The sequence below is a fragment of the Larus michahellis genome, chromosome 7 (assembly GCF_964199755.1).
Source record: "Larus michahellis chromosome 7, bLarMic1.1, whole genome shotgun sequence".
Classification (NCBI taxonomy): domain Eukaryota; kingdom Metazoa; phylum Chordata; class Aves; order Charadriiformes; family Laridae; genus Larus; species Larus michahellis.
Genome location: NC_133902.1, coordinates 54500692 through 54527269, shown reverse-complemented (window position 1 = coordinate 54527269; position 26578 = coordinate 54500692). Strand labels below are relative to the sequence as shown.

The following is a 26578-nucleotide window of genomic DNA, read 5'->3' as shown; positions in this document are numbered from 1 at the left end:
CAAGAAAGTCTGACTAAAGTAAGACTACTTCACATTTGCATTCAAAGCACTTTCCACGTATCAGTCAATTACCTCCACGAGCTTTCTTACCATCCCCAACCTGGCTGAAAAATGCAAGCTCACAACTTCCCTGCAAGACAGGTGTTATTAACCCATTTTTCATAGCTGGCAACAGAGACGTAGGATTGGTGGGTGACTCATCCTGGGTCACAGTGGTGCTAGTGGCAGAGCTGGAAATACACCTTTGGTCTAGGTTATAAGGCAAGATACGGGGCAGTTCAATTCAAGAGATGTTTCTACGTCAGAATTTTATAAACCTCTATCATATGGAATAATTGAAATTTCAATATCTCCAGTCACAAAAAGCTTCCTGCTACTCACAAAGATCATTTTTCTTCTTATGCTAATTATAATATAAATATTTCTCCTTTATGAAATCCTACTTCTAGCTCCGTGTTTTCCCCTGTCACTGACTCTCCGCTGTGTCAGGTCAGGAATCTCTGTGTTCTCATAACTAGACTCCCATCTTTTTTAGGCAAGATTAAGATGAGCAGTGGGAGGACGGAGGTGTGGTCTGACGGTATTTATCAGTATCAGTTGTCAGCTTACGAAGCATTATGTGATGTACGTGTCCAGCTTTCACTGTTTGCTCTGCTGGCAGACTGTATGATTCCTCTTTATTGCCTTTTGGCTTTTTCCCTTAAAAACAAACAAACAAACAAACAATCTGCTGTTCCCTGGAGAAGGACAGGTAATGGTTTTTTACACCCAATAACAAACCAAAAAGGAAGCTATTCCAAGACATTCATTTTTACTCTGATGCTGATCATAACAACAATACTTCTCTTCTACAAGCAGTCATTCAGACTGCTGTTGCTACTAAAGCATTATATATGTTATTTGCTGTATATAGTTAAATCATATTTTATTTATGATATTTTTCCTGAAGACAGCTCACTTTGTGCCCAGGCAAAAAGTGTTTTGGAGTCAGAGGAAGATTTTTTTTTGCATTTTTGCATTCATATACCTGCTTTGCATTCACTGTCAGTGGGAACTATACACTTTTTTCTCCCCACCTATGCAGGGAACAGCATCTAAGGAATATTTGGATCCCCCTGTACAAATGCCAGGCAAGTCACTTCTAATGAGAGGTTTTAAATAGTGAAATAAAAGGGATTTAGATTTTTCAGTCATTAGAGTATTTTGCAATATGTGGCACATCATTTTTTTCTTGAATACCATGGTGATGTGAGTCTCCTGTTAAAGACTAAGGATGAAATAATTAAAAATGGCTAAGTGACCTTGAAAGTCATGTCTTTCTGAGAGTCAATAGGGGCTGTGCACATTAATTAGTGTTTTTCAAATTCTACCCTTAATATTTACCAAAGCAGAAAAGCTTTCCCTCAGTCAGTCAAGGGCAGGACTGGCTACCCTGCGATTGTTGACATATTTGCCTTTGTCATTATTTTCTTTATACATGATTTAATTTGCAAAAAATGCATTTGATATTTTCTTAAAGAAAGCTCCGTTGAAAATATTTGTCTATTAGAGCTTCATTTGAAAACATGCCTATGAATAACAGATGGGATTGCTAGCGTTATATGGTAGCTACTTCTTATCAACGATAGAAATATGAGATAAAGGACAGAAAAATATGATTTATTAGAAGGGACATTAGCTCAAAGGTTGCAAATGCAACTAGTTAAATTTTATCAATCGTGATCATAACCAAATCCTAATTTTAGTGTGACTTTAGAAAAAGAAAATTCTTTTCATTGCATTTAATAAATTTAATAAAAAAGCCCTGTGAAGAAGAGCTTGGTTAAGCTTTACATTTATTTGCTTCTTGTTAATAAGAGAAGAGTGAAATGTCTGGCAAATACCAATACATAGCAAAGAGAAAATTTTAACGATAGTATCTATTTTGTTACTAAATTATTTCAGGAGTCTCATAGTGAGGAACACTGAATAGACAAGACAAAAGCAAAAGCAGTCTTGTGCTAACGACACTAATGTGCTAAGGATGAATGTTTTCCATTCTCTTTACTGTTTTTATGCTAGGTCAGTAAGTTATTGTAATCAAAGTATAGAGAAAATCTCTTGTTGAGCTTTTGCTGTTACATTTTGCCTACCTGTCACGGGTCTTTCAATATTATTTTATTAGATTAAATGATGTCTTGATTAGACTTTTATGAATTATAACCAAAGTAAATAATTTTAAAATAAGGAACCTTAATATATTTGTTCTTTACCTAGACAAAGGTTAATTATACTGTATTTGTTGACTCCGAAGACAAATAACCTTGTCAGGGGATGCCTAATTGCCAACCAATACCATATGTGCTTGCAGAGTTCGAAATATGCACTTGTATTCATAAAGGTAACTCAAGTCCGGAGTCAGCTCTCCACTCACAGCCAAATTTCGATTTTCTGGTAGAATTTGCCTGCCTCGCTCTTCTAGGGGCTTGAATTACTGCTTGGATGAAATGAACTGATTCAGTTCCACCAGATGAAATAGAAATTCCAGCTGTGAAGGACTTCTGAAATGTAACCATTTCCCAACACAGCTGACTCCAAGTGCTAGTTCAGATTCTTCCCCCATAAGGGCTGGTAAGATTTTATGAGCCACTGATTGTGCTCCAGTAGAGCCTTAGCAAAGAATGACATTTTTTTTTTCTTCGATCATACAGAAGATGTTGGGTAGAATGTGCTGGATGACAGATGGTCCATATCCAGATTGGTGTGTTGCAATGCCTAGCTAGGGCTGGTAATGCATCCAGGACAAATATAAAATTTTATAAATTTACTTTAGCTTAGGACACTACTTTCTGCTGCTTCCCTTGATCATCACTGAGTTTCAACATGCTATCACTAGCTATCCAAGTTGAAAAGTAATAGGTAACATAGTGTGAGTAGAAGTATTTTCAATGATTATTTTTCAAGCTTTAATAAGATTATTTTTAATTATACATTCTTCTGTACTGCAAGGGTTCCAGCACAAAGCTGGCCCAACGACCGGGGTCCAAAGACCAGCTAGATGTAAACGACATTTCCTCATCTCATTCTCTAAGGTAGCTAGTAGTTTCTGAAGATTTTAAACGGGCAACAATCGAGTCATGGTCTTGCTTAACTTGATGGACCTAAGGAGCAGTTACACTCGAACTGCATGAACACAAGTATGTCAATTCAAGCACACGCATTTGCTTACGCTTTCACGTGCATAAATTTAGTCATGACAGTTCTTAACAGTATTAAGTTAAGGATCACCAACTTGTATGGGGGCTGGTTCTCAAAATGCCATCAGGAAATAAAGATACTCATCTTTGCTTTAGATTGCAGTATAATATAAGGGCACTGTTTTCCCAGCACAGTAGTAGTATTTAAGCCATGCCTTGTAATTACGTTTTTCTTTGGCCTCACAGAAATACATGTGGTATTATTGATATCTGCATACATTATTTTAGTTATTGCCTGTCACTCTGATGTATTTCTTTGCTGTACTTTTTTTTTTTTTAAAAAAGATATTTATATAGTTATGACTGGAATAGCTACATATAGACTTTAAATCAAATCATATTGATCTGATAAAGGTAGATCTCAGTGCTAATATTATCCTACTGCTGCATGTGTGACAACTGAAAGAGTTTTATCGAAAAGGAAGAACAAAACTGCTCTCAAGTTGCTACTCTCGCACTGGCAGCAGCTCAGGAACACTTACGTGAGACAGAAAAGTTTATTAAAAGTCAACTATCATCTTAGATTGAAAATATATTTTATAGTATCCACAATTCTTTTTATAGACATGTTCCACTATCTCCCATTAACATCAGTTGCAGATTTTGGATCAAAGGAGGAGAGGAGCTATGAGTAAGACCCATATCCAGATTTGCACACCCAGAAGAGTTCACAGGTGAATGCAAATTGAAGTGAACTTTTGAGGATTTCCAAGTCCCCAAGACAGCCTCTTAAATAGGTAAATGAGGCACCTAAGGTCCAATTGTTGCCCTTGCTCAGAGATGATGCCATCATCATGGCTAAACTGATTTTGCACCACCACCCAGGCAGGATGAGGGGGAGCCTAGAAATACCAGTTGAAGGTACATCTGAAAATCATTTACTCCAGCCTGCTTGAAGCAGGATGATCACCAAGACCAGATCAGGTCATCCAGGTCCAAGTCTTAAAAACCCTCTGGAACAGGAGCCACAATCTGCTTCTGATGCAGAGGCAAGTGAGATGGCTGGACATGAGGATGAACAGAAATGTATTTCAGAGGACTCCTGAGCTTCCTCAGAGGTGGTACAGAGAGGTGGTACAGAGAGCTGGTCACCGGAGGCCATCAGCCACATTAATGCAAGAATATGCACAAAGTGCCCAAAGAGCTCCAGGTTTGCCAAGGAAATGTGAAGAAATGTCTTTAGTCCTCATTTCAGGCTGAAAATATTTACACCTCCCAGGTGGGATCTCCCAGCAGAGCCTTAATGACCTGACCAGTATATTAGCTGTGGTCTAACGAGAAAGGCTCTATCCCCTCCTGGCGACACTGTGCAGTCAACGCCGGATTAATGAGATCAAGCATACAGATGAGAGAAAAAGCCCAGGCTTCCAAGTGTGCTTCACTGTTGTGTGCAGGACCTTAGTGTTACAGCAAACAGCTCAAGCCTCGTGCGATAAGCTAACTGCGGCCTTTATATAAACCATGCCTTTTGCCCACTAACCAGCTACATTAAAATTAATAAAAATGTACAGAGAAGGTCTTAGATTAATTAGCAATTGAGTATGGACTGCACTTTCATTATCTGTAGATTTTAGGCGGTTGCAAGAAGACCTCTTCAGTGCATAACACACAGCCAAAAACTGAAGGCATGCCTTTACAATTCACATAAATTTATATTGCACTCTGTGTATGTACAGAATTGTTGTTTGCATGTATTGTGCACATTACAGCACTGAATAAAGCTGGTATTACAAAATGATAGTTTTGCAATTTACCATTCCAGAAAATCAGCAATGTCCAGTTTTCACTCTGGCTTTATGCTACCTCTAATTTTCCAGTTGGCTTGAGTGAAGCGAAAGAAGGTCAAGCGACTGGTCCAAAATTACACAGCCACTCCAAGGCTCAGCTGGCTACCAGGGCTTGCTTCGTCCAATCCTTACACCACACAGCATCCCACAGAGCAATGATAGAAGATGACAGTGAGATTGCCAGTTATTTTTCTCTCTTAAAGCCTCATGATGCAGTAATTCTCATAGTCTAGTTTTAATTTAGAAATGTTCTAGGCTGAGGCTACTACACAGACTTAAGAGAAGAAATACCATAGAAGTACTTGAAGTAATATAAAGTACCTAACCCTTGATCATGACCTGCTTGTTACAGCTATATTTGTTTTGTGGTCTTCCTGGTCTGAATTTGTTAAATTGAGTCCTTGACGCACTGCAGAAAGGACTTTGAAAGCACAGTGACAAAGAGATGGAGGGCTGGAGTCTGCTCCCACAAAATCAGCAATAAAATCCTCATTGACTTCAATAAGTGCAGGGCGAGGTAGGGAATGAATCGATGTGGTGGCGCACCACTGGTTCCAGGGACCCTTCTTCAGTGGGTTTGAAAGGCATTTTTTGAGGAAGACAGACTTTATACTGGTTTTGCGCCAGTCAGAGCCGGTGAAGGCTAGAACATCTGACACTGAGAACATCTAAATTTTTTGTAGGCTGATCACATTTTGCAAGTGCAAATGTTGAGGCACTTTGAAAGTGAATTGCATATAAGCAATTTAAATAAATTAAGATCTGCAGCTTGTTGGTATCCCAGTATTTTTTGATGTAATTAGTAGCATATCAAATGGATTGCTCCTCTAAGACAGGTGAATTATCAGAGAGATAGCTGTTATCTACTACAAGTACTTTTTTTTAAACATACTAGATTTTCTGAAGGTCAGCCATGCTGTGATGTGAGTGACTGTTGCAAACATTAGAGATTTCTATCCTGTACTGCTACTGTTGTTATGTGAATTGTATAAATACTCAACCTTTGACTCTTAGTTTTGACAAAAAGTATTGTGTGTCCCCTACACTGATGAAGCAACGGTTGTATATGGGAAACCAGAGAAAAGATTATTTTTTTTTTATTCATTGGAACTGTAGGGTGAAACGACTGTTGGGGAGGTTAAATCCCAGTTTGAGCTGCAAATCAAGTGAAACAAGGAAAAAAATTGCTTTGATGAGTCAGATTTAAGAACGTTGCTGTAACGAAGGATAATTATGATGACGGAAATTAAGGACGGAATTATGATAATTGAAAACTCTGTTGTGGCAGATATTAAAAGACCCTGGAGTTCTGGGGCTGTTAAACATTACCATTAAAATCCTGGTAATTAGAAATACTTGACAAAGGATGGGTGAACACTTAGTAGAACAAAACCTTAACTATTACTTTCTGATAATCCTGTTAAATTGCATACTGTATTACGTTGAAGTCTTCTATGACTGCGGCTGCTTGGTGGCATAGTTGGTTTCCAGCATCTAAACCAGCATCTATTGCCTTAGACATAGATTTAATGAAAAAAAAAAAGAAAAAGATAAGACTAGAAAACATCTTGCATTTCAGCCCACTGCTCTAATCAAGCACAGACCACATATTTAAAGGTCTAATTCCCATGAAAGTTAGCTTGTGCCCCTGTTCTTTGCGTTGTATGAGTGAAATTTCCCCATTCCTATATAGCTGTCTAAAGTTCATTTCAGGCCGAGCTTGTGGCTGTACGGTATGAACTAATTCCACTCTCTTTAGTGATTTTTTTTTGGTCCTTTTTCTCTAAGCAATGGAACTGCTTATGTTTTCTACTTTGAGAGATCTTAGTTTCTTTTTCCTTGAGTTATGTGAAAAGCTGCTTTCTGACCATCCATGTAGAAATCAACTGGAGTAGAGGGTCATTCAGAAGACCAGGGACATGTACGATCCAAATGCTATTTTCATACTAGGATACACAAGGGTAAGACTTTTTTAGTTTATGGATTATTTTAGACGATTTGAAAATGAAGTGATTTGGGTCCTGGAACACAAAGAAGAAAGAAATAGCTAGAATATTCCTATTAGAGCCAATTTAATGGAATTTACCACTTGACCAGCAAGTAGCTCCCATCATTTTAGGGGCAGTACGGGGTCCGACCCTGTAAACACCCAATCCTGGCAGCCCCGGTGAAGAAGTCATTGTGTCCATAGCAACACGCTGCAGCGTGAAGTATTTCTGCACCTCCTCAGCTCCCATCCTGGCACTGCTGGGGACACAGACCAGCTGTGCATGACTGAGCCTGTTTATGTCACCACTATTTTAACTCCACATTACAAACCTTGTTTCCCCTGCAAAGAGCATCTGCTCCCTGAGTGACATGTTTTTAATGTGCTGATTTATCATTGTCAGATACAGGATTTTTATTGCTGAAATTTGAATATTGTATTTAAGGCACTTTTGTGATTACAGATGTTTTACATATAAATTGCCTTATATTACAAAAAAATATATTCTGTACTTCTCAAGCAGCCTCGTTCTCATGTGTTTTACATTTTTATACCTTACTCTGCATGGCTAAGTGGATGTGGATGGCTGTCTCCTTGGGATAACTACAGTGCTGCATTAGCAACTGCCCCTTGACGGTGCATGGGCTGTGATGCTTAAGGAAACACGCTGGAAACAGAAGCTTGGGTCCTGCCCACAGATTTCAGCTGTATCTGCACTGTCGATGCCCCAAAACCCTGAGATTTCTGGGAGCTCCCACTAGGACCAGAAATGCCGGAGGCTGGTAGTGCACTGCCACCTCCGTGCAACCCTGCTTGGAGGTGACGCAGCCTCAGGCAAAGCGCGCTGCAAGGAGCTGCTGACTTGGAGCCATCTCTGCACTCCCTGGGAAGGGGCAGGGACTGGGGCTTAAGGCTTGTGGACCTTTGCAGGGCAGTGCAAGTGGCAGAGCGCTCCTCCCTGGAAGCTGTCAGACCCTGAAGGATGACGAGAGGAGGCTGACTCCTGCCTTCGGCACTGCCCAGGCCCAGAGGTGGAGAGGGCTGCAGCCACACAGCAACAGCCACGTTCCCTCAGAGAGATCAGCTGCTGTTTGCAGTCTGTGACACCGAGACCTGCTGTGCAGCAGGTCTCGGTGGTGTCCAGAATCAGGGTGTGGCAGTGGCACAAGATGCCTGGCTGGAGAGTGGCCAGATTGGCCCTTGGCCCTACCTCTCACCCGCATCCAGCCGTGGGTTTGCCTGGGCTGGTGGCCCCTAAGGATGTGAAAAGCCCAGAAGTTCAATTCGTGATCAAAGAGTGGAAAAAATAGTATTATTAAAAGTATGTTGACACAGATATATGCCTGTGTTGAACTCTATTTTACTGTAGGTCATAGAATCATTATGGTTGGAAGACACCTTTAAGATCATCAAGTCCAACCATCAACCCAGCACTGGTAAGTTACCACTAAACCATGTCCCTCAGCACTACATCTACACATCTGTTAAGGTCGTTAAGGGCACTCATGTCAAAAGTTTCTTGTACTCCCAAGAGTTGTTAAAAGTTTTGCCGTATCCAAGAAGAAGGTTCGATCCTAAAATTTTCTGGTTATTATGTCATGTTTATAATCAGTTATTGCTTTCTTAGCATTGTAATGCGGAAACACGGACCTAAACAACTATTACAAATTTCCACTCTTGCTGGCATCAGAAAAATTGCATGCTATTCATGAACTATTCATAAAGAAACACCCAGCTAACTAAATACATGGAGCAACTCAAAAAAGTATGCACTGAAACATGTCATACCTCAAATATAAACTGGTCCCCAGGTATTGTGTCAGACCACAGTTGATTGAATATCATCAGTTGAGCAACCAAATTTCTCAAACTGCCTTTGGATGATCATTTCCAGCTGGTGACTGACCATGTCACGCTGCTATGGCTATCATAATTGTTCAATTAAGAAAAATATTAAGTATAACTTTATTTAGCTCTCGTAGAGAGAGATTCCACCCTAAAAAATTCTATTATTTCCCCCCTTTAGCTCCCATCCAAAGGGGGAAGCACCACCAAATCTGTGACGGGCTTTGCTACCCCTTTGTGGGATTTTACTCCATGGCAGCCAAACAGCCAGGAACTGAGCCGCTGCGTTTCTAGATGTGGCCAGCAGCTTGAGAAGGGAAAGCAGACAATAGAGACTGCAAAAAAGAGGTGCATGAGAGTCAGCAAATCTAATGAAGTATCTGCTCAGAAGGAGACAGGAACAGAGAAAAGTAAAAATGTTACAAGAACTGAAAAAGAAAGGAACAGGGTATTGGTGGTAAAGAGCATAAGTAATTAGGTTATCCCACATAAGCCGTGGAGAAGGCTGGAAATCCCAGAAGGAGGTAATTATAATACCAGACCAGGGCTGGAGCGCAGCTTATAGCAGGCTGAAATTTCTGGAAAAGAGACCCTTCGAAGAAATATTTCTTCCTACTTGTGAGAAGGGGCCCTTCCTCCTGTCACTAGCGTTTCCATCAAGACAATTGTAAAAATGTTTAATTTAATATGTATCTATCGGTTACATTTATTTCTACAAGAAGGCATATCAGGATGCTGCAGGAAGTAAGTGCAATGCTAGGAGTCGCGAAATCCTAAAGGAACTTTTGCCATAGTTGTTCTGTGCAGCCTGGCTGCTTCCCAGGGAACGCAAAGGAACGTAGTTGAAATAACACCACCATCTACTGGGCAGCCGGTTAATACAGCGATCGGAGAGATTGTACGGAGACGAAAGCGTGTGCGACTCCCAGCCACGGCTTCTCCGGTACATGCCAGAACATGCTTGGTAAGCCCTCATCACGTAATTCTTCATTATTTTTATTATTGATGTTGACTGGTGCTTTTCTAGGCTGCTTTCTATGTAAGACGTTGTGAAATAGATACATAATAAAAAATGACTGCCTTGCATGGATGTACATGAGTAGGGAAATGGGGAACATTTTTCATAGCATTTCTGTGCAGGGAGCAGCACCAGTACGGCAGCTGTGCCCTGTAAAAGATATATTAATTTGATTCCCATCAGGAATGATATGATTTGCTCTTACAGATCTGTTGCTAGGTCACACGCAGTTGCACACATCAAGCCTGCGAAGCAAAAACCTAGAAATAGCAACGTCCACTGGCAAGTTGAGATGCACGCCGTGGCCAGATGTGGGAAACAGCATGTGACAAAGACTGAGAAATTATTCTTGCAGGACATATAAATGCTGCAGGATTTCTTGCTGTTGGGTGTATTAGAGTTCCTGTAGCCTCCTTCCACGCTTATTTCTGATACAAACAATTTCCAGTAACGATGTAAGGTATCTGTGACACATAGGTGGTATTCTGCAAAAACGAGCTGAAAAGCCACAAGCCTATCAGCCCAGCTGACATGGTTAAGGCACATCATTTTCTATAGCCCAAGGCACAAACAAGGGTGATGTGGCTGGGATCACATGGAGCATTTCTGCCACCCTCTCCCCGCCCCGTCCAAATGACCAGAGACTTGCTAACAACTGGATCAGTAGAGAATCGTGTTCACAACAGTCAGAAACAAGGCTAAAACATGCATTCATTAACGTGGGGAGACAATCTGTTACTGTCCCTTAAATTAAGATGAGTAACAGCCTTCACATGAAAGACAGCGAGATTTCCTCCTTCTGCAGAGGAATAATTGCTGGAGATATGCAAGAACCCCCCCCACTCCATCAGCCCTTTGAGTTTTTACAAAGTTGTACAGGCTCATCATGCCTCTAGCTATTTCAGGCCCCCATGGGGTAAAGATAAAAAAAAAAAAAGTGACAAAGTTATTAAACCTCCTTGTGCTCCTGGTAGGTGTTACCGAAAATTAAAATGCTTTGCCTTTTGGGAAGAAATGTCCAGAGGAGATGCAGTCTGCTACCTGAGCTGCGAAGATTTGCCTGGAGGCAGGACAATGCCATACGTGACAAAATGCTGCTGGGTGGGGATCCTGAGGCTGGATGGAGAACTTGGGCATTTTGTTACGGGGTACACGAAGACCAGGGGAGTAGTCGTTAGGGCAAGGCTGAGGACAGGTCCAAGCTTAGGACAGGTCCTGTAGCAGGATGGGCATCGGTACGGCTGCAGCATCCACTCTGGGGGCCTTCCCAGGGCTTTCTCCAGTAAAGATCGGTGCAACCACAGCCGAAAAGACTCACTGGGGATATTTAAGTCTGTTTTTTTTTCTAGGTGGCTATTAGATTAGATTGTTTAATATTAATGTATATTTTTACAGCTGAATGGTGGTAAATCCCTAGCCTCAGAAACCTACTTTCCCTCTCAGAAAAAAAAATAATCCTTCCTTCTAATATATTTATTCACTTATATTTACATATAAATGAAAATTAATAGCATCCGATAGCCAAGGTGCATTTTCTCTGTCAGTAGCAGAAGCAACAGTAGACCCTGTGCATTTATTATGATTAAATATTATCGGTGTCTGTCACACATGAATGAAGCCGTACCAGGGGCTGATTGTCTATCTTACACAGAAAGAACTCGGAAGACAATTTGTTATGCCTTTTTTAAAACCTGTTACCTATCCCCAAGCTATCAACTGGCTTCTGCCGAGGTATCTCTGTTGTCCCTGAGATGTATCTGCTTCAACACAGTCTTTAATACTATGCAGACAAGGTACCCAGCAAGCTTGCAGGAAATTTATAAGTTCAACAGAACTACATAGGAATTATTTTCAATAGGGCAACTGAAAGCAATCACATTACTTAATATCATAATGTCAAAAGAGGGATTACTGTAATATTGCCAAAATATTTATCAAATAATGTAGGGAGAGTGTATTTTCAGTTCAGGTGTGAAATGACCGCGTCTGAACACCTGGATCCTCTAATTATTTTTGACCTGAACTACCTTCAAGCTGTGATGACTCTGCGTACTCTATATGCCTAAGGAAAGGAAGGGTTTTGCTTCTCCTGGTGTCACTGCTTCAAAGAACATCACATGGAGGAAAGAGACATGTTCTAATGCAGTGTTCCAACTGGATAGTTCTGTGTGCTTTGCAATTGCTTCCTGCCAAATATCAAGTGCCAGACTTTTTTCTTTGCACATTTTCCTTCAACATTTTGTTTTGATTTGAAGTATGCCGCTTATTTTGAAGTGTCAATTTAGCTCTGCCATCCTATGTATATCATCAAGGCGAGTTGCTTTAGTGAACCCCGGAAAATATTATTTACTGGGGATACAAATACTAATAAAGTTATTGGTGCAATAAATTATTTTCTTTTGTATGGAGATCAGTGCTTACTTCAGAAAAAACAATAAAACCTATATTGTGAGTCCATCAGCAGCAACAAGAAATCCTTTCTGGAGGAAGAATTAATTATTTACATGTTTCTCATTAACTTTTTACCTACTGTTAACAGTGGATTTTTAAAAGAATTCCTTTCTCTCTGTGACCAAAGTTTTCAACAAGCCCGTTTACACACAGTACGTTTAGCCATTTTTAATTATTTGCAGTCTATCACAAAATGACACGTGCAATTTGTAAGCATTGCTGAAACGCTGCAGGTATTCCAGAAATGCCTGACAAGTCTTTTAGAGCGGCCAACGCTTTTACTCTCTGCCCTTGATGTGCTGTGGGATCTTGTGCTAATGTATCAGATACCATGTATATCTCGTCTTCACCTTACAAAATAATAGCAAATCTCATGAGAGACTTGAAGCTGTCTATACACGAATCCATGGAGTTGAAAGTCATGCATTCCTCTGCAGTTGTGTCTCTGCTTTAGCACCGTTAGTGGGATTTAGGACAACAGAACATGGATCCATACTGCTATTTTAGGACAAAATCTCAAGTTTTTTTCCAGCTAAACCTGGACTCAGTTTTGGCAAAACAGTCTCAGAGTAACTTGTGATAAAATGCTCTTCATATTTAATCTGAAAATCTTATAGAATCAGGAACATTCTCAGAATTTCAATAAAAAATAGGCAAAATATGGCTTGGGTTTTTTGTACCATTTTGGCTCACTTAGATGTTAAAACCTAGAGAAAACCAAAACATAGCCAACGATATTTCCATTTATTGTTCAATTTATCGAACCACTTGGACTCTCACATCTCTGTGACCTTATGAAACGGAATCCTTTACTAATGAATTCACCTTCCAAACAATTTAAACAATTTTTTAAAAAATCAGAGAAGGGTAGTATAATTAATAGGAATTCGATTCTTAGATTTATTGAGTCATGCTACAAAATAGACCGTGCCTTCCCAAAATGGCTGTTGAGTTTGCTTTGCATCACTGACGCACCTTATTTCCGCGCACCTAGTGCATGGCTCTGTAGTGCCAGGACCCTTACTTGGCAGGGAGTAACGTGTTTTTTATCCAAAGGCTGAAAATATGGCTAATGCAACAGTTCCTGCGCCATGAAACAACCGATTTCTGTTCTGTGACCCACTCCGAACGTGAGAGACTTATTTGCGATGCGACAAGCCAGACTGTTGTTCCTCTTGTCGAGCACCGCCCGGCACCAGCTGCTTCTGAGGAAAGTTCAGCAAACTTGATAATGAGCACTCAGGGAATAACAGAAGTTTCTTCTTCAGCTGAACAGTAGTTGGCTTATGCCTTAAATATTTTATGTCCATTATACACTCAAAAATGCTGTAAAAGGGCTTTGTAAGCTCTTGGTTTTCATATAGGTATTTAGCCTGTATTTAAACACACATAGTAAATTCAGTGTTGTGTAATGTTATTGAATATCACAGATTTAAGATTTATTACCAAAGGAAATTGCACTGAAACAATTTATTGGAAACAAAACAAAACCTGTGACTTGATGATGGATGACTTTGTTCTCTAGTCTTAGACCAATTATTTAACAAAGCATTTGTTACATTTGACTTTAGGCCAAGCAGCGATGTAAGTTGACATATTCTAGAATAATTAAAAAAATGGGCAATTTGTGGTACATTAGAGACCCTACAAAAGAGCAAAGCACATTTAGATAGAGTTATAAAAATCAACTACCTTGATAACTTAGCCAGTGGTATTTAGTCATAATTTAGCCATTGATATTTAGTCTGTTCTACTAAGCGTGTAACAAAATGCTGCAACAAAATGAGTCATAAGCTCCATGTCCCTTAATGCTACTTATTGAGTTAACTCTTGAGCGAGGTGCCATTACCTGCAGTGATTACAGGTTCACAGCATGGAAGTCAAAAGCAAATTTGGCAGGTGCAAACGCCTGCTTCTTTTTTTATAGCTGAAGAGAAAAAGTGTCCTGTAACCTAGTCTGCTTCAAGTTGGACAAAAGTTTTATAAAGCTCTGTGCACGATGGGGAAAAAAAAAAAAGCTTTCCTTCTTCCTGTGCAATATTCTGAGAACTTACGTAGCTTTGTCTAGTCTGCCCAGCTGCGTGGGCAAAGGGTTTGGCCCAAATTTTCTGAAAGTATTTCAAATGCTGAAAAGAGATTTCCAGAGCATTATTTTAAGCTACTAAATAATATTAGACTAATGATATGTGCTAACAGGAAACAGCTAGAGGAGGGTTTTATTGTGGATAATGTACACAGAGCAAGGCTGTCTTATTTTCCTGCTTCTGAAAAAGTGCTTTGTGCGGCTGTAGCACTGAACTCAAACCGAAAGGGCCTGGGCAGCCCCATCAGACCGCTCAGACGGAGGAGCCTGGGCAGCCCCATCACACTGCTCAGCTGGAGGATGAGGAGAAGAATCAATCAGATGAAACAACAACAAACATCACCTTTTCTACACAGCTATTAGAGAAATAGCTGCCTTAATGGGCTTTCAACCATTAAAAGGTAGAATTAGAGGCTGAATTAGAGTATTCAACTAATAAGCAGTCAACTGTGTAAAACCTATCACGTGATATTGAAACTCTAAAATCCAAACAAGTAAATGTGATTAAAGTCGCTAATAAAGCAAAAATGTTTTTCTTGGTTTTATATAAATAGATACCATAATGCTTGTATGAGATTTGCTGTGATAGACTACTAATTTCAAGTACGTGCATTGCATCAGTTTGAGTCAAGGTAAAAAATAAAACTGGAAAATGAAATATTTTCTCTGCTGCCTTTGTATTACTTTCATGAACCTTCAGAAGCAGTGAATGCGGAATTGTTGGGTGGTTAATCACAAATTTCTTGTTGCCAGTAACACTGAGAGGATAAAAAAGCAACTCTAGAAGAGAACAATGGCAATAAGGGACTGTAGGCAAGATCTGAATTTTATGAATGTTAGAAGCCAAGGGCTGTTGTATTCAAGGTGAAATGTCCCTTTAAAAAGTGGCAAAGAACAGCTAATCCAAACCGGGGTCATAAAAATGCTCACACTTGTTGAGATGGATGACAACAGAAAAGTTGCTCAAAAAGAAAGGAAGCATTCAAAAAATAGCCCGAGAGAGGTCTATGTATAGTGTGAGACAGCAACAAAATTTTTTAAGAGCAACCCATTATCTAGTGCCCAGAAAGCCAAGCAGGTTTGTAAAGTAGAGTTATGATTCCAATTTATGTGATATTTGGAATGAATGCTTGCCTTAGTGAAAAAAACCCACCCAAAATAAAACCTATTCCCTCTGAAATGTTACTGGTCTATAACAGTAAATATTATTCTATTAATTTCATATTACTAGGTTTTCAAAGGTAGGTGAAGTAGATGAGATCTCTTCACAAGAGATGAATTTATGAGAAAACTTTTATTTATAAGAGCTGAAATAATGTGTTTGAAGTGCTTCTGGTTTTTTATTTAACACCTGCTTTCCCTCCACACAATTTTCTTCAGAAAAATTCAGTAATGAATTGATTTTTACCATCTCAAAAGATGAAACCCTGGAATGTGCAAAACGCCTGGTTGAGAATACTGAACAGAGGAATCCTTGTGGAAAATAAATCATTGAGCTGGCTATAAATTGGCCCTTAGCTCCCATGAGGTCTTTCTGAGCCCTGTTGGAAACTTGCTTTTCCCGTGGGGTGATGTGTATAAATCAGATTAACTCCACCGAGAGTAATGGAGTAAATATATCTGAGAGAATCCAGCCCTGCACTTCCAACATTTCTTTAGTTTCAGTTATTTTCAAGGTGGGCTCAAGCCGCTGGCCACTTAGAAATTTATAACCACAGTAACAGTTAAAAAGATGAGATTTTGAATGAACATTTTCTGTAAGAGGTGAAGGAGAGTCTCCCATCCATGGCTGGAAGTACGCCGTTTATGACCTGTATTTCAGAAGCTCTTGTTCCACCTTCCACAGCACCATTAACAACCGACACATGATATTCCCCACATACCTTTTCTAATATGAAAAGTTGATAATTGTTGTTTAAAACAGAAAAGAGAAGCTCATGAGATGTACCACTGTCCTTCTCTTCTTGAAATTGATGCATTCTGTAAAATCCCTAGAGGAAGAAGTTTTAGAAAAAAAGTAAAAGAGAAAAGCAGGGAGCAGTAGGTCCCTGTGGATGATAGTTGAGGTGCCATGGCTGATTTATAGGTCTCCAAAATATTTGCAATGCCCATATTATACTTGTTCTGGGGATAAAGAGAGGATTTAATTCACTAGTACTATCAATCTGTTACCTTTCAAGGCAGTAAATTCACTAAATTCACTAAAAAAAAGCAATTCAGCTTCATGTATTTGTTGTGGTAATATATCATCTATCATTTACTGTATGTAAGTACCAACAGCACAAACATTTAAAATCATCAACAGAACTATAAAGAGATGAAAGAAAAATCTTTCAGAATAAATCTTTGTCTTTTCCAAAGCAACCTACTCTGTGATAAGGTTATAGAGTGAAACATATGTTACTGGGAGCTTGAAATAAAATTCTTATTTGTGCCATTGCAAATGTTTTAACAAAATTGTTAAAACTCCTTTCCTATTTGTGTATGATACTGATGGCAGGAAGAAGAGGGGGAATTTTAAAAGTAGGCTGATATGCCTTGGTTTCCTCTACAGTGATGCAGTGAGGTTTCTCCAGCAGATTTCTCAGAGACCTGAAAACTATACACGATGGGGAGCCTCCTATGGAGGAATCTAACTGTCCTTATTAAAACTGCTGGGATGCCTGTCTCTTAAGGCTAATCTTAATAGTTAATCTGATAGTGAAGGATATCCTCATTAATACTTAGATTAACCTATCATCTCTGAAAAGAAATAATATTTGCAATATTTTTCTTTCTTGAAATGAATGTAGAAAGGCAATTGAATTAAATTAGGGGAGTCATCTACGCTGTAACACTCCCATTCCTCTGCCACTTGTTTTCATTCATCCACTAGTTAGCCATATTTTACGTTTTGATACCATTTATATTGTATTTTCGGTACAGCTAGGGTGGTTTTCTTTATTTACTCCTAGCATCCCCTGCTCATTCAGCAGTCTAAAAGCCTTGAAGAGGCAACATCTGTGTTGAAGAAGTAGAAGCGACCACCAGGTCAAGAGAAGCTTTCTTTGAACACAACATCTGCTTACACAGACTGTCTTACAAGATCAAATCGTAATGGCCAAGATGGAAAAGAAGGATGAAAGAAGAGATGACAAATATATATGGAGAGTCAGTTTTAATGCCAGTTTTATGCTGTTTTTAACACAAGCCACATTCCCACCTTTTGTTATGAAACCTGGTGGTTCTGCTCTGATTCTCATTATTACTCCTGGCTGGAGGATCTGGGGGGAGATTGGCACTGCACTGGTTGCCCTTTATGATTTTGATTTCTTCAAAAGGAAAAGTTCCAGAAAAAGGCTGAATGAAATGGTTCAAGGTAGGAGCAACACCTTTCCACTTCATGCCTTTCCACTGCTAATACTGATGAAAATCTCCTGTGAAATGCCTTTCTGCTGTCATTTCAAAAGAAACCGTTTCCTAAATGGAAAGTTCACTGAATGAGAAAATTCAGTCTGCAATTTTTTTGAGTAATAGTGATTTTTGTATTGGTGTTATCTATCCATAATCAAGGCTATGAGTAGCTGTTTTTCTTACTCTTTCTTTTTACTACCCAGTCAAGATAAGTGAAGACTTAGGGAGAACAGGTAAAGAAGTTTTTCAGACAAAGTCCAATTCCTTTTCCCTACTGTATCTTGTGTTATTGGACTAATCCACTCATGTAAGAGTGTTTTGAGAATTTCCACTCCGTGAGAGTGATATTTCCATACTTATTAATACTAATTTTGCAGAAAAAAATATCAAAATGTAGGTTTTTTTCAATCAAGTAATCCATTTCACCTAAGTTGCACAATGAATGATATTTGCAGAAGCTGAAGAAGTTCCTTGTGGAAGACAGGACCGTGACCCATCAGGCACCAGAGCAGCTCACAAAAAATGAAAGAAATACTGAGCTGATACAAGAACAAAAAAGATTTCTAAAAAATTTATCTTCTTCCCACTGATTTTGTGGAAACCATATAATTTTCTGAAAATGGATTCTGATGAGAAATTCCCAGCCAGTTCTGATATACACAGTTTGGACACGGGTGTCCTCTTCTTATTAGTATTTGCTAATTGCCGATCTCTTCACATAGAAAAGCTATTTTTGGTTTTGAGCTGCTAAGAAACAGCAACCCTTCTCTTAGATATGTCTTAGGGCACTCTGGAGCAGAGGTGAATTGCAGATGTGGTTTATATCGACATCTCTGTAATAGTTTGCTGTTTTCCAATAAAGTAAGGAACTCGTGTGAAAAACACACGCCTCCGTCATGACTGTGCTCCAGCACGCACCAGTTCACAGGGTGCTGGGCCCACGTGCAGCCCACCGGCCCTGGCAGAGGTGTCCATCCGAGAAGGGCGCTGATGGTGCACGCTGCAAATTTAATAAGGGCACGCTGCGCCCAGCTAAAGTTCAGATGGCCAGAGCAACTCATGTGGCAAAACAGCGAAGAGAGCAAAACAGAGGTTCATCCTCCTGCACACCCAGAGCTGTGGGTGCACCGTGTCGGGTCAGGGATCACTTCCAACTTTGATCCACGGCAAGGGGCAACGCAGCTACAAGGAACTGATTTAATTTCGTCTAATAGGTGTACTTGTGCTGTCTCAGAGCCCAAGTGCTCATGCTCTGTGCATCCTTAAAAAAACTGGAGATAATGAATAGGTTTCTTCAGTTTATCTCTGCTTCAGAGTTTGAACCCCTATAGTTTGGCCCACTGGCTAATGAGGAGCGATGCACTGGAAGCCATCAGGGTTCTCCCACAAGGGAATTAGAAGCTGAAAGATAAACACACCAAATGATCGAATGTACAAATCGCTCTCTATACTCCTGGAGCTGTGCAAATGGGGTATTCTTTTGTATAATGAATTATTACCCTAAAAATCACTATTAGTCCTCACTTAAATGAAGAGCTCGGTCCTGTTAATTACACGCACTACTTGTATTATTTTCCGAAGAACCAGGAATGTTGTGTTCTATACACTAGAACACAAGGCAGAGGAAAACACAAGCTCTAATCACTGTGCAACCGCTGTTTATTTCCCCAAACTAGGCATAAACTGAGATGAAGTTCTTCCCATGTAATGTCACTCACCTGTGCAGTCCTGAAATAAGAATGGTGAGACAAAGAGTAGTTGTTTGGGCTAACGAGGTGTGCGAATACTGTACCTTGGTTATAATAAGTGTGCTTGGCATTTCTCTAAAGTATACGGATAGAGATGACTAAAAGAAATATGACCCAACAGCAGAGAGAGAGAATCCCAGGCTCAATCCCTTCTCAACTCTCTTAGGAAAATCCTTTGCAGGGGTCACTTGCTGGAGGCTGCTGGAATTCAGTTAAAATCCATTATTCCAACCTTTCCACCTGCTCTGAAGCTGCAGAAAGGATTGCAAGAGTCGATGGACACAGCCCGTATCAACAGAGAAGGGATTGCCCTGGGAGCACAGCAAGTTTGTTCCTTGTCACTGGACTTGGCAGGTATTTTCGATCGGATAGAACAAGGAAACAAAAATGCAGAGAGGAGGGTTTTGGCACATGTATGTGTAAATTCGGGCTCAAAAAAAAATATTTATACTATTTAATGAAGACTTTTCCCTCTGAAGGGCTCTGTCCTACCAGGAAAGTGTGTGTACAGGCAGGGTCATGCTCTCTTTGTCACCCATGAATAACAAATCTCTTCTATGCCTTGAAAGCCACCCCAGGGGACCGCCTCACAGTGAGGGTATTCCTTATAGAAAGCAGAAGGAAATAAACCTAGACTGTCATTTTTAGATCCGTTTCTAATGAGTGTGTCTGTGATTAAAAGGACGGTGTGACTGTCCGCTGGCTCAAGTGCAAAAGGAAAGTGCTAGCCACACTCAATTTTTGAGAAGAGGAACATGGTATTACCCTCTCTTCTCCTTCCTGGGGGATCCAGGTAGACGGATACTTCCACGTGACCTTCAGAAGGCACCTGAGGGATGGTATTCATCCCTCAAAACTTCACTATTTCCCAGGATTTCTGCATGCAACTATTAAATCTCTTACACTGACTCAGGAGCCTGAGTATTTCATACTTGAAACAAAGTGTCAAAAAGCCACATCTTTGGAGGCCTTCAAGGTATTTGCATTTTTATCATTGTGTTATCATTCAGTTCCACCTTGAGGTTTCGTTCTGCATCTGAAGAAAAAAGCAGAGATTGTTGTTCTTAATACTCTTCCCACAGCCTTCCTCTTCTTTCTGCTACGTCCCCCTGGGCTGCCCAGTCCTCTCTGCCCCGGGTCAGCCCAGCTCCTCCAGCCCATCCCAGGCACTGCAGAAACTCAGTGAGGCAAACACTGTCTCCTTCTTTTAAAGCGAAGAGATCTGAATACCTAACACGCGTATCCATCAAACAATTTTTGGCCAAGTCTGAAATGCTGCTGCCAGCTTCCAGCTGTGACTTTTGGCTTGTTTTAACTCCCCGTATCCACCCCTGCCATGGAAAATTAATTTAACACAAGACAGACTGGTGTCAGGCCTTCAGAGTTCCATTGTCTTTTTGTACAGACGGTGAAGCTAATTGTTTCAAGTCTTCGTCACCCACACTTGACTACACCAACTTTCTGGGGAGTTTCAGTTTCTCCTCTTACTGAGGTTAATGGCGTAGACACTGTGAGAGTATTTTGCAATACTTTTATATAGGTTCTCCATGGCCTTCGTTTCCCATGATTTTTTTGATTAATTTTTTGGGGGAAGGAGAAGGTGTTGTTTGCTATTTTTCTGAATTCTCTAAGTTCTTGTCTTGGGCTGGGGTAATGGGAAATGGGGAATATTTGTACCTCATTGTGTGACCGAGAGCTGTTTGTCCTCCCAGATTGAAGGGAGCCATATCCAACCCAGGGAAACTCCTTGACTGAGGCAACGGGAAGCTTCATTTCATCTTTACCAGTAGGAACGACCTGAAAAGGCTGCCTTGATTAAAACCTTCTTAGGAGGACAACAGGTGAGGGGATAAGCGAGACTGCAAAACTGACCCTTCTCTTCTGTTGCCCTGAATACCTTCCACTTACACTTTTTTGCCTGGTTACTTTTGTATCCTCTATCCCAAAGACCAACAAAAGTTGGGTTGTCTGTGAAAAGCTCTCTTACTTTGTTGTAAATTGGTTATGGTTGCCAATATTTTGGAAAGGACAAATCTCAATCAACAACAGGTTTCAGTCTTTTTCAGGTTAAAATTTAAACATTAGAGCTATGCTTTTTAGGCCAAAACTTAGACACAAAGAAGATCGGGCCCCTATCAGTGTGCAGAAACTGCCACAAATAAATTCAAGCATTAACTGAAAAAGCCATGTAAAGGTAGAAGTTGTGTCCTCTTTAAAATAAAATGGAATTTTGTCATTTGTCACACATTTGTACTCAAGAAATGGATGGAGATCTCTTAGAGAAAAAAACAAATCAGAAATATTGGCTTGGAGTCTTAATAAGCTTGAAGGGATATAATCCAAACGTCAGTAAAATCAAAGGAGAGACTCACAAAGCCTCCCAAAGGGCTAGAAATCAGGCCTACGAGATAGCCAATCCAATGGGACTGTTAAAAGCAGCCATTTTGCAACGTCGAAATCCAAAATCATAATTAAGAAAAAAGTTTTAGAAGTTTCTTCTTAAATAACCTATATTTCCCTCAAGGAATGCAGTGGTAAAACACCCCAAGGGATGCAGTTAAGCCAAATTATTTGAACAATATTTGAAACTCTTTGGCTGTAGTGCGAAATATTTTTAATGGCTTTGTTTATGCTTTTAGATGAAATGCTCCTCACAGTGATTTACGTGGAATGTTTACAGGCTTGTGTATTACTCTGTCATCAGATAATTCACAATATCCTCACTTAAAAAAGCAGGCGCAAAATAATCAAACTTCCTTGACAAGTCAAGGGGAAGAAGTACTGGCAGGTGTGGAAAACATGAACAGCGGGGGGGGATACAATATTTTCTAAATAAAATGCCATCAATGTCAGAGTACAGCATGTGATTTAGTAGCAAATTCTTCATATTTTGCATTAAGCTGGCAATATGCATTGTCACACAACAAACATTGTTCACACTGACCAGAAGTAGCACGAAGGACCCATGCGGTAGCAGCAGGGCACTTTCCATGAGACAAAACTTCAGAAAAATGTGATTGAGCAAGATGAGTGATTGAATTCTTTCACTGCCGTTCGCTTCTGTTTTCTATTTCTGTTATTATTGCTGGTGAGCCGACCTTCTGAAACGTACATCTCATTTTTCAGGAGGGGTTAGCAGAGCAAATGCTGCCGCGCTTTATTTCAGCGGCAAAGGGCTATTCTCTAAAATACCAGACAATGATACATCGACCCAAGACACAAACCTTCAGCATTGCTGTTTGCGCTGCACAGACTTCTCTAACAGTTTTGCATAAATGTAACCTCCAGCAACCCGAGGCGCAAACCAAACTATTTGCAAGCTTATATTTTAACATTTTTTAAACCCCTGTCATATAAACATGATGTCAGACGTGACTGCGATAACCTGAAGTTAGGGTGGTCCGCTTTAAAATCCTCACGAGCCAGCACGTTTAGCTTACAACCCAAATTTCTTCTCCAGGATCACCTCCTACCACCGACCCGGCCAGTCCATGCTGTTCTCACCCCCGGCGCGCGCGGGTGTTTTACCGGGTGTGTAAATCAGAGCAGCTGCAGCCAGAGCAGCTGCAGGGACACATGCTCTCCTCTCATCGCCTTGCGGGTGGGTGGGTGGGTGAGTGGGGTTTGTGTCTAGCTGGAGGGTTTCCCTCTTAGAAATTCTGGGATTAATGACACATTAAGCCCTCTCCAAGAAAGCGGATTGAAAAGAACGAAAGAAAGAAAAAAAAAAAAAAAATTGAAACAGGCAGGCAGGCTGGTGGCTTTTCCTGCAAAGTTTAGTACTTCAAAAGTTAACTTCTAAGCAACTGCAGATGCGTGGATAAATATGGACAATATGCAGCAGCCCTTTCCTTTCCATCAGCATCTCCAACTTGTTGCCTACCTCTGTTGGATTCCCTTGTTGGCCATTAGCACTGAGTCAGCTCCATTAGGTAAGGATTTTGTACTTTTTAATTATTTGATAGTCATTTGGGGCATAGAGTTCATGTATATTTAAAACTGAGATGATCTTGTTTACATTTACTTTTTAATGTGGGTTAGAGTGATAGAGGGCTATTATTAGCGTCTCCAAAATAGAAAGGAAGTAAGGTGAAAATAAACAACTTCTAAGGTAACGAAGAAGGTCACAGTGCAAGCTGCTTACAGCACAAAATGTTTATCGTACATTAGAGGACTTTGACTTTCTTTTTATTCTCTTTTATTTTTAAGTAAAGAAATTACAAACCTCTGAAGATTCTTACTTCCTACTAGAAAAAAAATCAAGTGATTTAAAGAATATTCATAACATTTTCCCATAAATGGAATATATGAAATGAACTATAAAAAAAAGAGAAAGCTCTAAAATAAGAATCTATTTCTCTAAGGAAAGAAGTATATACACCATATATCAGAGCAATGTTAGAGATTAGTTAATTACACATATAATAATACACAGCTATACAGTCTTTGGCAATAAAAAGTTCATGAGTAATTTTTCTACTATTGAGCACATTAAATGCAAGGCTTGTTTCACTCCAGCACGGAGTTCGAGGAGGACATAGATTTACATATGTAGCTTGTTTATGCAGCTTTGTTAATCTACTGCAGGAATGCATTGAAAATCATGTTAGACATTATTCAAATAGCAAAAACAGAGTTAATAAAAAAAAAACAACCAAAACTGAGAAAAGCAGTAGGACCAGAGCATAGTGCTAAGAGTGATTATGGAGAGAGCTTTGGCAAATTCCGTGGTGGCACTCCCCTTAATGGGAATATGTTGCAATATTTTACAAAATTTAATTCCAGTGAAGTTTCAACGAGTCTCAAAAGTGATTGTCAGCCAGCACTCATTAGCTCTATGAAGATAAAACAATTTAAAGCACTCTTCATTTGAATATCAAAGGGTCACCCAGAAAGGTTTGCAGGACTAAACACAAGGCAAATGACCTTATCGCCTTTATCTTCAAACAATGCCTTTAATTTCTGAAACCTTTTGAAGGGTTGCCAGTTTTATGGAGTGTAGCAGCTACTTATCTGATAGAACAAGCTTTTCATCAAGGGGAAATGACCTTTTAACTCCTAGTAACTAAGTAACTGTATTTTCCACTGTATTTTTGTTACTGAAGGTAATATGTATAGACATACTGATTATACTGGGAACGCAAAACAAGAATTAAGAAATAGCTTGCTGTCTCTCAGGTGATGCGGAAGGATTCTTAAGACTTGCTGGTTTGGTTTTTTTCATAGTGTGAACCCGAAGTAAATGACACTGCTCAAAAAAGTTTACATTCTGACAGATTGTGTTGTGACACTATAAGGATATTAACAGAACCATATGCTGTTTACGTTTCTACTCTGAGTATAACAAACCTACTAATCCCACAAGAATTTAGCTGTGAATAAGGAATGTCAGACCAAACAGCTCTTTGCAGATGCCTTGTTAAGAGGGAGAAGATGAAAAAGTCCTTTAAAGACCAAGGAAGAACTTTATCATCTTCTGCAATCTATTTCAGGGAATGAAGCTCCCAGAGATGGGGGATATTCTCATTATTTGGGGTTTTTACATCATTTCCTATGACTGAGAAATATGAAAGGGTTACCAAAAAGGTCCGTAGCTGCCCTCTGGTAGAAGATTAAGCAAAGCATCAGGGACAAAAGCAACTCAGTGAGTCATAAGTGTGGGAGGGCTGACACAACCCAGAGCCCGTCAGACTTTTCTCAGATGAAATTCTGTAAATAAGCCAATCAAAAGAAAAAGACAACAGATTCCTTTTTTTTTTTTTTTACAGAGGTATTTTAGACAAAAGTATTAACCTTTAAATAGGTAGTTGCTTGTAACACCACCATCAAGATGGAATTGCTCCCCATCCCCTCTGGAGCCTTTTCATAACATACATTGAAAATGGTTTTAGTTTGGATACGAGCTTCCTGCAAAGGCACTTGAAGGTCACGAAATCCACTGGAGCTTCACTACAAGGTGTTACATATACAGTAAAATTAGACACAATTAATTGTTTGCAAGTTCTCTCTTATGGATTTTCCTCAACTCTGAAACACATAAAAAAAAATTCCAGCATATCCTGAGATGAAGAATGAGGAGAAGAAAGAGGATGGTGTGAGGGAAGGCTATGTGCCTACAGCCATTGGGAAAAGATGGTGCATTCTCAAACGATGGGTATAGTCTGATTTGATTTAAGAAAGTAAATGAGAATAGCCTGTCATGGCAAAAATTTTTCAGTATGTCTTGCAATTTTATAAACCCTGGTCTTGCTTTCACTAGAAGAATGAAATGAAAATCAGAGTACGTAGTCTGCTTTGTGTACTGCCCACGAGCAACCCATGATCTCACTTGTGAGCTTCTGCTATAAAATAGGAGTGCCATGGACTTCCCATGCTTTAAGCAAAAATCTAATGGAGCTGAGAAAACATTTTTCCATGAGTATTTCAAAAGAAATAATTCAAACTATTCAGGAGCTTTCCCACCTGCTTCATGTCCCTACTGCAGATGACAAACCCTCCCGTCCCTTCGTCAGACCTCAAATGTGCCACCCTGGTCCTCAGCAAACCCCCTGGAGGCCCAGAGCTCCTGCCACCCTCTGGGTCGCCGAGCACAGGAGGGGTGCAGACACCCCCAGGGAAGCCCCAGGGTGTCTCATCTGGAAACAGCTTGCAGGGACCAAGCTCTTGGGCCACGAGTGACATGGGACATTCCCATAACATTAGAAATTACACTGGGGTTATTCTGGCTCCGTGTCTTCACTCTGAGGAAAGTGCAACAGGCATTTATAGCACCGTGCAAACAAAAAAATACCCTGCTGAATGCTTTCCTGCAGAAATAAACCCAAGACTCCCTGGCTATGGCAAATAGAGCAGTAACAACCGCCAAAGGGAGAGGACCAACCTTTATGGCATGTTTCTCTCCCATTATTATTTTTAATTATCAAAAGCTGTTTACAGGTTAATATTTTATTTCCCCCTTATTTAAGTTTTCGTCAACACCAAGTAACCCCATCGGCCTCATTGTCTGCAGTTAATCCAGTTTGTGTTGTTT

The 26578-nt window shown here is 40.0% G+C and overlaps 1 protein-coding gene across 1 annotated transcript in view; it reads left to right on the top strand.

Annotated features, from left to right (window-relative positions):
• The first annotated feature begins 23188 nt into the window (after positions 1-23188).
• The window catches only part of LOC141746602 (von Willebrand factor D and EGF domain-containing protein-like), a 187291-nt gene continuing 183901 nt past the window's right edge, over positions 23189-26578 (top strand). The window contains exon 1 of the mRNA XM_074595441.1: positions 23189-23480. Within this exon, the coding sequence (XP_074451542.1) occupies positions 23375-23480 (106 nt within the window). The 5' untranslated portion in view covers positions 23189-23374. The remainder of the gene's footprint in view (positions 23481-26578) is intronic.